General features: G+C 43.0%; 1 protein-coding gene across 1 annotated transcript in view; it reads right to left on the bottom strand.

Annotated features, from left to right (window-relative positions):
• nt5e (5'-nucleotidase, ecto (CD73)) overlaps positions 1–12,854 on the bottom strand; it is a 17,198-nt gene extending 4,344 nt beyond the window's left edge. The window contains exons 1-7 of the mRNA XM_024377812.2: positions 12,448–12,854; positions 5,848–6,070; positions 5,170–5,358; positions 3,831–4,028; positions 563–717; positions 363–471; positions 41–190 (exon numbers count right to left, since the gene is read on the bottom strand). Coding sequence (XP_024233580.1) covers positions 41–190; positions 363–471; positions 563–717; positions 3,831–4,028; positions 5,170–5,358; positions 5,848–6,070; positions 12,448–12,780 — 1,357 coding nt within the window. The 5' untranslated portion in view covers positions 12,781–12,854. The remainder of the gene's footprint in view (positions 1–40; positions 191–362; positions 472–562; positions 718–3,830; positions 4,029–5,169; positions 5,359–5,847; positions 6,071–12,447) is intronic.

Here is a 12,854-nt window from a genome sequence, read left to right as displayed (position 1 = left end):
ATTATGACCCTCTACCAATAAATGAAATGGAGACTGATACCTGATACTTGAAGGAATTCCCCTGTGTTCCCTCCATATCTCCTGACAGAGTGCTCAAAAGCTTTCCTCAGAGTGGAGCCCTTCAGCTGCACCAGATCATAGGTGCCTCCAAACGGCAACACAGCAATCAGGTCTTCCATCGTGATGGAACCTAACAAAATACATTTCAATCAGTTTCCACATTGAGGGAGGAAAAACCCAGAAATGGCAAACACAAGGCTGGTTTCCCAGACACAGATTAAGCCTAGTCCTGGACAACAAAACAAGCTCAATGGAGAATCTCCTGCTGGTGTCCAGGAAACAGCCCCATAAAAGGCACACACCATTTCGGCTGCGTTCATCTATGGATGACCGTATTGATCCCCCTTGGACGATGCAGGAGCTGACATGGTTCCACTGAAGCTCATCGGCATATTTAATGTTGTGGTGTACCTACAGCAAAATAACAGGATTTCATCAGTAGGCTACAGACTGACCGAAAGGTACCAGGTTTGGGTAGCTGTCCTGGGTACTATTAACTCACCATAGCGTCGCAGATTAGGTTTCCCAGGTTGCACTCTCTGAACCTGCACTCTTCAAACGTTCCATTGAGATACACCAGGGTCTCCCCCACATACTGGGAGGAGTAATTTGCCAGGGCCTTTTTCCACTTGTTTACGTCAGCAAGAATACTGGGGTCTGACAAGAGGAAATCATATGCAGTTACTGGGTTAATTCGGTGCCTTTTGAGAACTTTACCAAGTGTAACACTTTACCAAGTGTAACTTGTTTTCCCCATCTCAAGAGGTTAAATAAAATTACTATTGATGGTAAAGAAACTTGTGACACGGGGAATGGAAGTTTGTGTGCAACGGGGTGTCAATTGAATGCAAGCTTCACAAAACACAGATTTAAAACATTTCTAGCCTATGGGTACCCAGCTAGCAATGGGGTGGGGGGGGGAACTATACAAACAATTCGGCCCAAAACTAGACCTCTTCTGGGGGGCTGGAACTGATTGAGTCGGCCCAGAATCGGGTGTTGGACTTGGCCCGAAATCAAAATTAATTAATCCCGGCATTTTACCAGGATTGCCCCAGAAGCGTCCCGATGCAAATTTAAATGTCTACAAAATTACCCAAATTTAGTCATTTAAATTACTATTATGCATACAAATTATACCCATCCACACAAAAAAAAAATAGTATGTCGGAGGAAACACCGTACACCTGGTGACCATGTCAGCGTGCATGCGCCTGGCCCGCCACAGGAGTCGCTACAGCACAAGGACATCCCGGCCGGCCAAACCCTCCCCTAACTCGGGACGACTCCGGGCCAATTGTGCGTTGCCTCATGGGTCTCCTGGTTGTGGCCGGCACGAGAATCGAACTAGCATCTGTGGCAAGCAGTTTGCACTGCGATGCAGTGTCTTAGACCGCTCCCCCACTCGGGAGGCTACAGCCACAAAGTTAATGCGTATCAATTGCCTTGCACAAAGCATCAAAATACTACTTAAAACAGGACTCTTAAAGAAATTAATTGTATTTTTTGATCAAACATTGAGAATGTATTTTTCTATTGAAATGTTATTTATATAAAGCAGCCCGTGTAATCACCTGCCAGAGAGTAGGCCCGAGCACCAAGTAATACATTTGGGCCAGATAACTCACTGGAATCGGCCCGAGTTCAAATCCCTGCATCCTAACCATAAGCAATACTGCCGAAGGTGGCCCAGACTCAGGCCACATGACGTCGGCAGAGTCTGACTCTCAGCCGGAATCGGCCCAGATCCACTGTGGTAACTAGGTTGACATGTTATGCTTGGCCCGCTCAGTTTTCCACAAGAAAATGGCCAAAAAAAAACAAAAAAACTTGCTCACCTGCTTTTACTCTGATTTGACTATTAGATGTTCAATGGAATAGTTTCACCTTTTTAAAATGAGAGTTCAGTTCACCTTAAAATAAGGGTCAGATGTAAATGAATCACATGAAATAGTAATCTTCAGAAGTGACTGTCGAAGAAAATAAATAACTAGGGCTTTACAATGGTGGTGAAACTTGGACAGTGGATTAAAATCTTCCTAGAAGTGACAGGTTTGACGGATGCTGAATTTTGGCACTTTAACAAGCCTTTATTCACATTAAAAGTATTTATTAAATTCTCCATGTGACTATATTAAAGTGCACTTCATTTAACAGAACAGGCTTTTAAAATTCAATATCAATGGTATTTTATTAGGATCCCCATTAGCTGTTGCAAAAGCAGCAGCTACTCTTCCTGGGGTCCTCACAAAACATAATACAGATCATTATACAAGAACAGCTCATGGACAGAACTACATTTTTTTAAGGCACATGTAGCCTACATATCAATGCATACACAAACTATCTAGGTCAAATAGGGGAGAGGCATTGGGCCACAAAGTGTTGCTTTATCTTTTTTTTTTTTTAAACAGGTTTGCTGTTTATTTGAGCAATATGAGATGGAAGGAAGTTCCATGCAATAATACTGTACGTTTTCTTGAATTGGGGGACTAAGAAAAGACCCCTTGTGGCATGTCTGGTGGGATAAGTGTGCGTCAGAGTTGTGTGTAAATTGACTAGGCAAACAATTTGGGAATTTCCTGGATATAGCCACTATATTGTGATCAATGCATCCAATGGGTACGGATACAGCTTTAGAACAAAGTTCTACAGTATTAGTAAAAATGTGATCGATACATGTGGATGATCTTGTTCCTGTAGTGGTTGATTAATAACCTGAACCAGATTACAGGCACTGGTTACAGTAAGAAGCTTCCTCTTGAGCGGACAGCTTGATGAAAACCAGTCAATATTCAGGTCCCCAAGAAAGTAGACCTCTCGGTTTACATACACTATCAAGCATTTCACATATTATTTAGATACTGACTGTTAGCTTATAGCAACACCCCAAAAGAAAAGGCTTTAGATGTGCCAAGTGAACCTGCAACCACAACACTTCAATAACACTTGACATAAGATCTTCTCTAAGCATTACAGGGATATGGCTCTGAATATATACAGCAACTCCCCCCCCATAAGCATTTCTGTCTCTTCTATAAAATGTTATATCCTTGTATTGCTACTGATGCATCAAATTAATTACCTAAGCGATGGCTAATACATGACTTATCTGATGATACCAAGTTATTGATTTCATGAACCTTATATGGCTACATATTGATATGGGCTATTTTCAGCCTTTTCCTGGGTAGCTTATCAGAGACATAATATTAAAGGGACGCAAAAGGCACTAAATTTGTGGAACAACCCTACTATAGAAAGTTGAATACCTTTATATATTAATAAAAATTATACTCAGTGGTACTGAAACTGAAGTAGTCTTCACGTTAAAACTCTAATAAATAGCAGATTGGTAACAGTGACCTCATGCTTAAGCGAAACACTCATTGAATTAGTAAATATGAAATAAAAGCTTGAAGTAGAAGGTCAATGGTATGTGTCCACAGTAATGTTCAGTAGTGTTCTCCACCAGACATTCAAATTATTACAAAACATAGGACAGTATCACCATGCTACACAGAGTCAAGAAAACCAAACATGCTATTTTCACACTTTACAAGTGATAAGATAAAGAGTAGCACTGCTGATGCAAACGGATGTCATTTCACTGTGTAGGTCCGAAATGGCACCCCATTTCCTATACTACTTTTGATAAGGGCCAATAGGGCTCTGTTCAAAAGTAGTGCACTATATACTGTAGAGAATAGGGTGCCATTTAAGACACTTACTGGCAACTTCCTCATTTTACTCAGTAGTACTGTACTCACCCTCTGGTACAGAGCTGTCCAGCAGGATGGGGTTGCCTGTGGACTGGACCACATTGCCAGCCTCATCAAATGTCACCTTGAGGTAACCCAGATATTTCCCAAAAGCAAAGGCCTGCACCACAGGGACGTCCCGCCCATCCTCTGATTTCACCATGACGGGGTAAGGACCTGCCGGAATCTCAGAGGAAGGTTTCTCTCCTATCAAAACAGTGAATGTAAACAATGGAATTAAATGAATGTTTTTCCATATCAAGCATCAGTTGCATTGTAATCATGCTTAAGAAAACAGCCTAGCAATTAAACAACGCCTAAATAACTATGAATGCATTAAGATATAAACTGGGTTTCAATTAGCTGCTGTATAACAGAATGAATCCAGGCCATCGACTTCTTGGATCCTTATGTTCTTACTTTCCCACCACATCAGCCTGAACTACACTGACTTTCCAGGCAGAATTACTGAACAAAGGGCTTACTGTTTGTGGTTTAGTGAACTGTTCTAAAGTGTAGGCCTCACATCAAAGGGAATCCTTATAGCCATCACAGAGTCCTTGCTCTTTAAAAAAAGAAAAAGCAGCATAGCATAGGATAGGTACTGAACTTGCAAGCATGGGAACCAGCCAGTGCACTGATTCTAACCAATATGAAGCATGGCTGCTGTTGTGGAAAAATCTCAGTACGGCACAAGCTAACTGTGGCTACATCCCAAATGGCACCCTAATCTCTTTGTAGTGAGTGCCATTTGGGACGCACACAAAAACAAAAGGCCAGGATCGGCATCAGGTAAGACTGGTGGCAGATACTCATTGTTCCAGCTTTTTGATATTGCACTAATTAAGGGATGTGGATCCCTCAAATCACAGACCAAGAGCTGCTGAGGCATAAAGTAATATACTGCCTGTGTGGTAAAAACAGCATGGTGTGGTTGTTGGTTGAGTTATTAGTAAGCCTTCTTCCTTCAGGACTGAAGGCAGAAGTTGTGCTTGTTGTTGGAGTTTCTATGGTGATGTGGTTAGAGTGAGACCACTGATGCTTCCAATTATATTTCCAGTCTGTTTTTCCATTACATGATGTCATGGTTGGATCGCTTGTAAGGAAGGAAAACTGAAGACAGCCAGGAACACATGCATGTTCCATTCGGGAATCAACTGTAGGTTCCACAATTCCTTACAAAAACTTATGACAGTTAAAAATGATGAAGGTGTTCGGATGAAATACAATCATAGTAGAGATTGTAACCTCGTCCCCAAGCTCAGAGAGAGCCCTGGTTGGCAGATGAAATTACTATGATTGTAAATATTAAACAAAAGTAGTCTGTGGTAAACACTGCATACCGTACCTGTGTACAGAAATGTGTTGCTGTGTCCTCCAATGACCACATCCACGCCCTTCACCCTTCTGGCTATTTCTTTGTCCGTAACGAAACCAGAGTGACCGAGGGCGATGATCTTGTTGACCCCCAGGGTGATGAGTTTGTCGACCTGGGGCTGAAGGGCATCAATCTCATCCTCAAACACTAAGTTAGGTCCTGCAACAGAATGAGGAACAAAAATACATTTTATATCAGGGAAATTATTTAAATGTTTCCCAAACTCAGTCCTTATGACCCCAGGTGGTGCACATTTTGTTTTTTGCCCTAACACTACACAGCTGATTCAAATGATCAAAGCTTGGCGATTAGTTCATTATTTGAATCAGCTGTGTAGTGCGATGGCAAAAAACAAAACGTGCACCCCTTGCGGTCCCGACGACCGAGTTTGAGAAACCCTGATCTAGAGGAAGGCATTATTAAAATCATAGTGTAAATATTGGAAGCAAACATGAAGCAACCTGGACAGAGCAATCAATATGGATTATTGTGACGAGAGTAGGACAGGAGCGAATGCATGAATATGAAGCTGAATAGAGGGAGAATAAAAGGATTGAGGAGAGAAGGAAGATACATTAAGAGGGGGGGAGGGTGAGGAGAAGCTAAAACTTCAATCAAAACCTTAATCAAGTCAAAACATAATTGTACCCGTTTGTGACAGGGCAGGTGTTTCCCTTGAAGTGTATCCAACCACGCCCACTTTCTGAGAGCCAACATCAAATATCTTATATGGGAAATAAAGCCCGCTGATGTGTGGGGCAAGTGTGTCATCTGCTTTGATGTTAGCACTGAGGACTGTGCACTTCACCTCCTGGAGAAACGGCTTGATAAGTCCCTCCACGTTATTGTCAAACTCATGATTCCCAAGAGCCTATAAAGTTACAAACAAAGGCAAAGGTCAACCACAATATTTCCCGATTAACAACAATGTTCAACCAACCATACTGTTCTGGTGTTATTGTGCTGCCAAGTCCATTTTAGATGAGTTTATCTAATGTTTTTCTTCATCTAATTGCTAAGTAAGTGCATGTCCACTAACAACTGATGGAAAGAAAAAATATATATTATTTGTTTTATACATAACTAATTAGCATCCTCCTGGGGTAGGCTTCCTGACCATATTATGAATATGGCTTCAATTTTTCCCAGACAATGTCACACTGAGAATTGAAGACCTTTGTCTGGACTTGTCTTGTCCACCACATTGACACCTTGCTCCAGGCTACTTGTCCCTTGTACGTCACAGATTAATACACTGCGGAGTACCCTATCCCTAAAGACCCTACGGAAAATATATCTCTACACACCAGGATGCATCCCAAATGGCACCCTGTTCTTATTCTCTTTATAGTGTACTACTTTTAACAAAAAGGCCCCTGGTCAAACGTAGTGCACTGTAATTAAATCTAATCAAACTATCACATGCGCCGAATACAACAAGTGTAGACCTTACCGTGAAATGCTTACTTACAAGCCCTTAATCAACAGTGCAGTTCAAGAAGAGTTAAGAAAATATTTACCAAATAAACTAAAGTAAAAAATAAAATAAGTAAGAATAAAATAACAATAACGAGGCTATATATAGGGGGTACTGTAACCAAGTCAGTGTGCGGGGTTACAGGTTAGTTGATGTAATTTGTACATTTAGGTAGGGGTGAAGTGACTGTGCATAGATAATAAACTTTGAGTAGCAGCAATGTACAAAACAAATGGGGGGGGGGGGTGTGTCAATGTAAATAGTCTGGTGGCCATTTGATTAATTGTTCAGCAGTCTTATGGCTTGGGGTTAGAAGCTGTTAAGGAGCCTTTTGGTCCTAGACTTGGCGCTCCGGTAACACTTGACGTGCGGTATCAGAGAAAACAGTCTATGACGTGGGTGACTGGAGTCTCTGATAATTTTATGGGCATTCCTCTGACACCGCCTATTATATAGGTCCTGGGTGGCAGGAAGCTTGGCCCCAGTGAAGCTGTTAAGGAGCCTTTTGGTCCTAGACTTGGCGCTCCGGTACCACTTGACGTGCGATATCAGAGAGAACAGTCTATGACGTGGGTGACTGGAGTCTCTGATCATTTTATGGGCTTTCCTCTGACACCGCCTATTATATAGGTCCTGGGTAGCAGGAAGCTTGGCCCCAGTGATGTACTGGGCCGTACGCACTACCCTCTGTAGCGCTTCACGGTCAGATGCCGAACAGTTGTCATTCCAGGCGGTGATGCAACCGGTCAGAATGCTCTCGATGGTGCAGCTGTAGAACTTTTTGAGGATCTGGGTCCCATGTCAAGTCTTTTCAGTCTCCTGAGGTGGAAAAGGTTTTGACGACGCACTTGTTGATTCCCAGGACCACCCATGCGTAAAATTTATGCAAAACAGTCCTGTCGTGTAGCATCCACATCATTTGACCACTTCCGTATTGAGTGAGTCACTGGTACTTCTTGCCTTAGTTTCTGCTTGTAAACAGGAATCAGGCTAGAATCATGGTCAGATTTTCCAAATGGAGGGCGGGGGAGAGCTTTGTATGCATCTCTGTGTGTGGAGTAAAGGTGGTCTAGAGTTTTTTTTTTTCCATCTGGTTGCACATGTGACATGCTGGTAAAACTGATTTAAGTTTGCCTGCATTAGTCGAAGCCACACCCATCCCACCCGCGTTAGAAGTTCAAAATGAGAATGTGTAGGCCAGGGCTCTCACCCTGTTCCTGGAAAACTAACGTTCTATAGGGCTGTGGTCCAAACACTTAAGACACACCCTCTTACCCTCGCCTTATGCCCTTGGGGGAATCTCCATCGCTATCTTGGAGGGTGGTCCAAATGATTAGCCAAGCAAGGGAAGTTTGCAAAGTAAGCCCCTCAGTCCTCGTTTTCAGTCGGCTTTGCGAGTGTACAATTATGTTCACTCCGGGCCTGAAACGCCCCATAATTCAATCGGCGACAATGGTACCCCCACTAAGAAAAGTCTGCGAAAACTTAAACATCAATGGAGAAGTCAACATGCAAGTGTAAGTAAAAACGAATGACAATAAGTTAGAAATGTTGCTACTATGTAAAAAGTTTGTTTTTGTTTGGTTATCTATTGGAAAGTGTAGAAATAAAACATTTTCCTTCAGAAGTTCCAGCTGGGCAGGCTAATGTCAGTTAGCTAATTAATTTGCTAGTTATACGTATATTAATAATTATATATTTAATATAAGTAGACATGCACTCATAATTGACTGTAGCGCAAGTTACCAGTGGCTGAAAACGCAATCAGAGGGATGAACGAGTGGTGAATTTCCTCCCAAAGGTTGTTCATTTAAAAATAAATCCTTCCTTCCTACCTCGCCCCTTGTGAGCAGTGTATACTTGCGAGCAGTGTAAACGAGCAGTGTAAACGTCACACTTAATTTAAAAATATTTATAAACTGGGTGGTTCGAGCGCTGAATGCTGATTGGCTGACAGCTGTGGTATAACAGACCACATACCACGGGTATGACAACATGCATTTTTACTGCTCTATTTACATCGGTAACCAGTTTATAATAGCAATAAGGCACCTCAGGGGTTTGTGGCATATGGCTACGGGCTGTATCCAGGCACTGTTGTGTTTGAGAACAGCCTTTAGCCATGGTATATTGGCCATATACCACATATTGGCCATATATTGCTTAAATATACACTGCTTGAAAAAATAAAGGGAACACTTAAACAACACAATGTAACTCCAAGTCAATCACACTTCTGTGAAATCAAACTGTCCACTTAGGAAGCAACACTGATTGACAAATTTCACATGCTGTTGTGCAAATGGAGTAGACAACAGGTGGAAATTATAGGCAATTAGCAAGACACCCCCAATAAAGGAGTGGTTCTGCAGGTGGGGACCACAGACCACTTCTCAGTTCCTATGCTTCCTGGCTGATGTTTTGGTCACTTTTGAATGCTGGCGGTGCTTTCACTCTAATGGTAACATGAGACAGAGTCTACAACCCACACAAGCGGCTCAGGTAGTGCAGCTCATCCAGGATGGCACATCAATGCGAGCTGTGGCAAGAAGGTTTGCTGTGTCTGTCAGCGTAGTGTCCAGAGCATGGAGGCGCTACCAGGAGACAGGCCAGTACATCAGATGTGGAGGAGGCCGTAGGAGGGCAACAACCCAGCAGCAGGACCGCTACCTCTGCCTTTGTGCAAGGAGGAACAGGAGGAGCACTGCTAGAGCCCTGCAAAATGACCTCCAGCAGGCCACAAATGTGCATGTGTCTGCTCAAACGGTCAGAAACAGACTCCATGAGGGTGGTATGAGGGCCCGACATCCACAGGTGGGGGTTGTGCTTACAGCCAGAGAACACCAAGATTGGCAAATTCGCCACTGGCGCCCTGTGCTCTTCACAGATGAAAGCAGGTTCACACTGAGCACATGTGACAGACGTGACAGTCTGGATAAGCCCTGGAGAATGTTCTGCTGCCTGCAACATCCTCTAGCATGACCGGTTTGGCGGTGGGTCAGTCATGGTGTGGGGTGGCTTTTCTTTGAGGGGCCGCACAGCCCTCCATGTGCTCGCCAGAGGTAGCCTGACTGCCATTAGGTACCGAGATGAGATCCTCAGAACCCTTGTGAGACCATATGCTGGTGCGGTTGGCCCTGGGTTCCTCCTAATGCAAGACAATGCTAGACCTCATGTGGCTGGAGCGTGTCAGCAGTTCCTGCAAGAGGAAGGCATTGATGCTATGGACTGGCCCACCTGTTCCCCAGACCTGAATCCAATTGAGCACATCTGGGACATCATGTCTTGCTCCATCCACCAATGCCACGTTGCACCACAGACTATCCAGGAGTTGGCGGATGCTTTAGTCCAGGTCTGGGAGGAGATCCCTCAGGAGACCATCTGCCACCTCATCAGGAGCATGCCCAGGCGTTGTAGGGAGGTCATACAGGCACGTGGAGGCCACACACACTACTGAGCCTCATTTTGACTTGTTTTAAGGACATTATATCAAAGTTGGATCAGCCTGTAGTGTGGTTTTCCACATTAATTTTGTGTGACTCCAAATCCAGACCTCCATGGGTTGATAAATTTGATTTCCATTGATAATTTGTGTGTGATTTTGTCAGCACATTCAACTATGTAAAGAAAAAAGTATTTAATAAGAATATTTCATTCATTCAGATCTAGGATGTGTTATTTTAGTGTTCCCTTTATTTTTTTGAGCAGTGTATCATAAGAATGTGGTACTGGTAATGTTGAGAACCCTGACTGACATAGGAATGTGGAGCCAAACAGGACCAGAACATCTTGTGCTTTCTCAGTTAGGCAGGAGACAGCTTCCTGCTGTAGATGAACAACCCAGAACTGTGTGTTTGCCTCAAAGTATCTTGCTTCAATCAGTTTATTCCAGTTCAGAATAAAAATGACTTGTATTTTGACAGCAACGGTTCCAACCTAGACTTGTTTCCAACAATTTCTACAGTAAGATGTACAGTAGGCTTGATCATTTTTCATCTTCAATTGTACTGTTACTTAGCTAGCTACTGATAGCTCAACCCTAACTCTCTTTGCTTAACGTTAGCTATTAGCTGTGTACAAGGCCAGGGGACTGTTTGAAAGAGAAACTCGCATATACTACTGAGACAGTACTCCCTTATTTCTGCTTATCATCACCTTTTTATAAAATAACAACAATGCCTTGCTAGCTTACCTACTTTCCACTGTCGAAACACTGTTTCCTGACGTATTCTGCCCTGTTCTGAAATAATTCCCTAGGTATACCGCCATGCTGTGGATATTTAGTCATGACGTGTCGTAATAGGATTTTTTTCGTTTTCATTGACTCATTAAGTTACTAAGCACTTCCCCGCACAAATCACATTGAGGGATCTCCTCGTTAATTCTCAAAGTTTGTATGAAAGAGAGTCATCGGTGTATTGCCTTTTCGTGACGATTGAGCTTAGTCAGAACTTGTTGCTAGCATGAGTCCATTTGGGGAGTGGCAATGACAAGTCAGTGGCTGACAGCACATCTGCTGTTAAACGACAGCGCTGCAGCTTGTCACCGAGTTGAACGTCAAGAACACTCAAGAAAATAAAGATCTGGTAAACCGCGAAGCACACCGGCAGCTGCCATACTGAGCAGAGACCGCACTGAACAGAGACCGCAGTTGCACTTGGCCAAATCAATTCACTAACTAATTATACATGTACTATGACACGTCGCGACCCATACTTTAAGAAAGGCTGTGTTAGAGACTTTTCCAATCATTGTTGAGATCTGATATCCTGCAAAGTGCAAGAGGAGAGGTAGGCCAGACAATATCAACCAATCACATTTCTCAAATCCTTTCGGGGTAAATTCCAGCTACGTATGGAGAGGACAGTTCGGCCTAACAATAATACTTACAAAACGCGTGCTTGTGACGAAGAGCTCCCTAAGTAAGTAACTGAAAGATGGTATATAAGGTATTTTCTTCAAATTTGTGAGGGTAGCTAATTAGTTGATCAATCATCATTTTCCGCTACTTCACTCAATCCCGTTTTAAAAAGGATAATTTCCTAACACCAACCAGAAAATGTTTCCTTGGCCACTTTTCCCCCGATTTTCATAAAACAGCCACACATGGGGTCAAGATTCTGCGTCTCTAAGTTTTGCCCGAGGCAAATGAGTAGGCTAGTCTTGGTGCGCTTCAATTAGCTCGTTCAATACAGCTGAGCAGGGGTTGCGTCGCACCGCCACTTCTCACAATTGTGGTCCTTTAGTAAAGTTTGATCAAAGCTGAATCAATGTCTTGGAAGATCATAATGATTCATTAGTATTCAACATATCGGATACAAACTTAACAGCATAGTATAACGTTACTGTTACACCAAAAACACCACCTCAGTTATGAGATTTTAGGATGGTTAGCTAGATAGCTGAATAGTAAATTATATTTATATTTATATATATATATATATATGTGCTTTTATTGAAACAAAATACTGGGAGGTTAAAACCATCTGCTCTAATTTGCTCACAAATTCTAAATGCAGATATTCACATGAAACTGGCATGCAGATGCAGTTTGGACGTTTCACCGTTAAACGTGAAGAATTATCATTCACGATTGACAGTGGTGATGGCCCATTTTGAAATAGTGATAGTGTCCGGAGAATGTCGTGCCAAATCATTATGTTGTACCGCATATGGGTATTTTAAATATGGTCACCCAGAGAGCATCCTCCATTATGAAATGATACAGTCGCCCACATTAATATTCTACTGGAATGACGTGAACTGCTTACCATCGCATCGTAGCCAAGTTTATTCATAAAATAGGCAGCCTCGGCTCCCTTATATACATTAAACCAAACGGTTCCCTGAAATTGGTCGCCTGCGTCCAGCAGCATCACGTTCTTCTCCCGGCTCCGGATCTCCTGTATTTTCGTAAACCTCCTTGCCACACCGGCAAAACACGGAGGCTTGGTGCATTTGCCGTAACTGTTGCTCGTCTCCTCAACCCTTGCGTGGACGTCGTTGGTGTGAAGCAGGGTGAGTTCCCACGCTTCCACAGTAGAAACATGACTACAGATGCAGAGGTAGAGTAGAAGACCCTTCATAGACTCACTCACTGCCATCTTGTCGTTGACAGCGCACTGTATTAGAACACAGAAGTTCACCCGTACATTGACTGCACCAGAAGGCGTGGACA

This window comes from Oncorhynchus tshawytscha, linkage group LG18 (assembly GCF_018296145.1).
Source record: "Oncorhynchus tshawytscha isolate Ot180627B linkage group LG18, Otsh_v2.0, whole genome shotgun sequence".
In the NCBI taxonomy this organism is placed as follows: domain Eukaryota; kingdom Metazoa; phylum Chordata; class Actinopteri; order Salmoniformes; family Salmonidae; genus Oncorhynchus; species Oncorhynchus tshawytscha.
The sequence above is the reverse complement of the archived record's forward strand: the minus strand, read 5'-3'. Positions and strand labels throughout refer to the sequence as shown.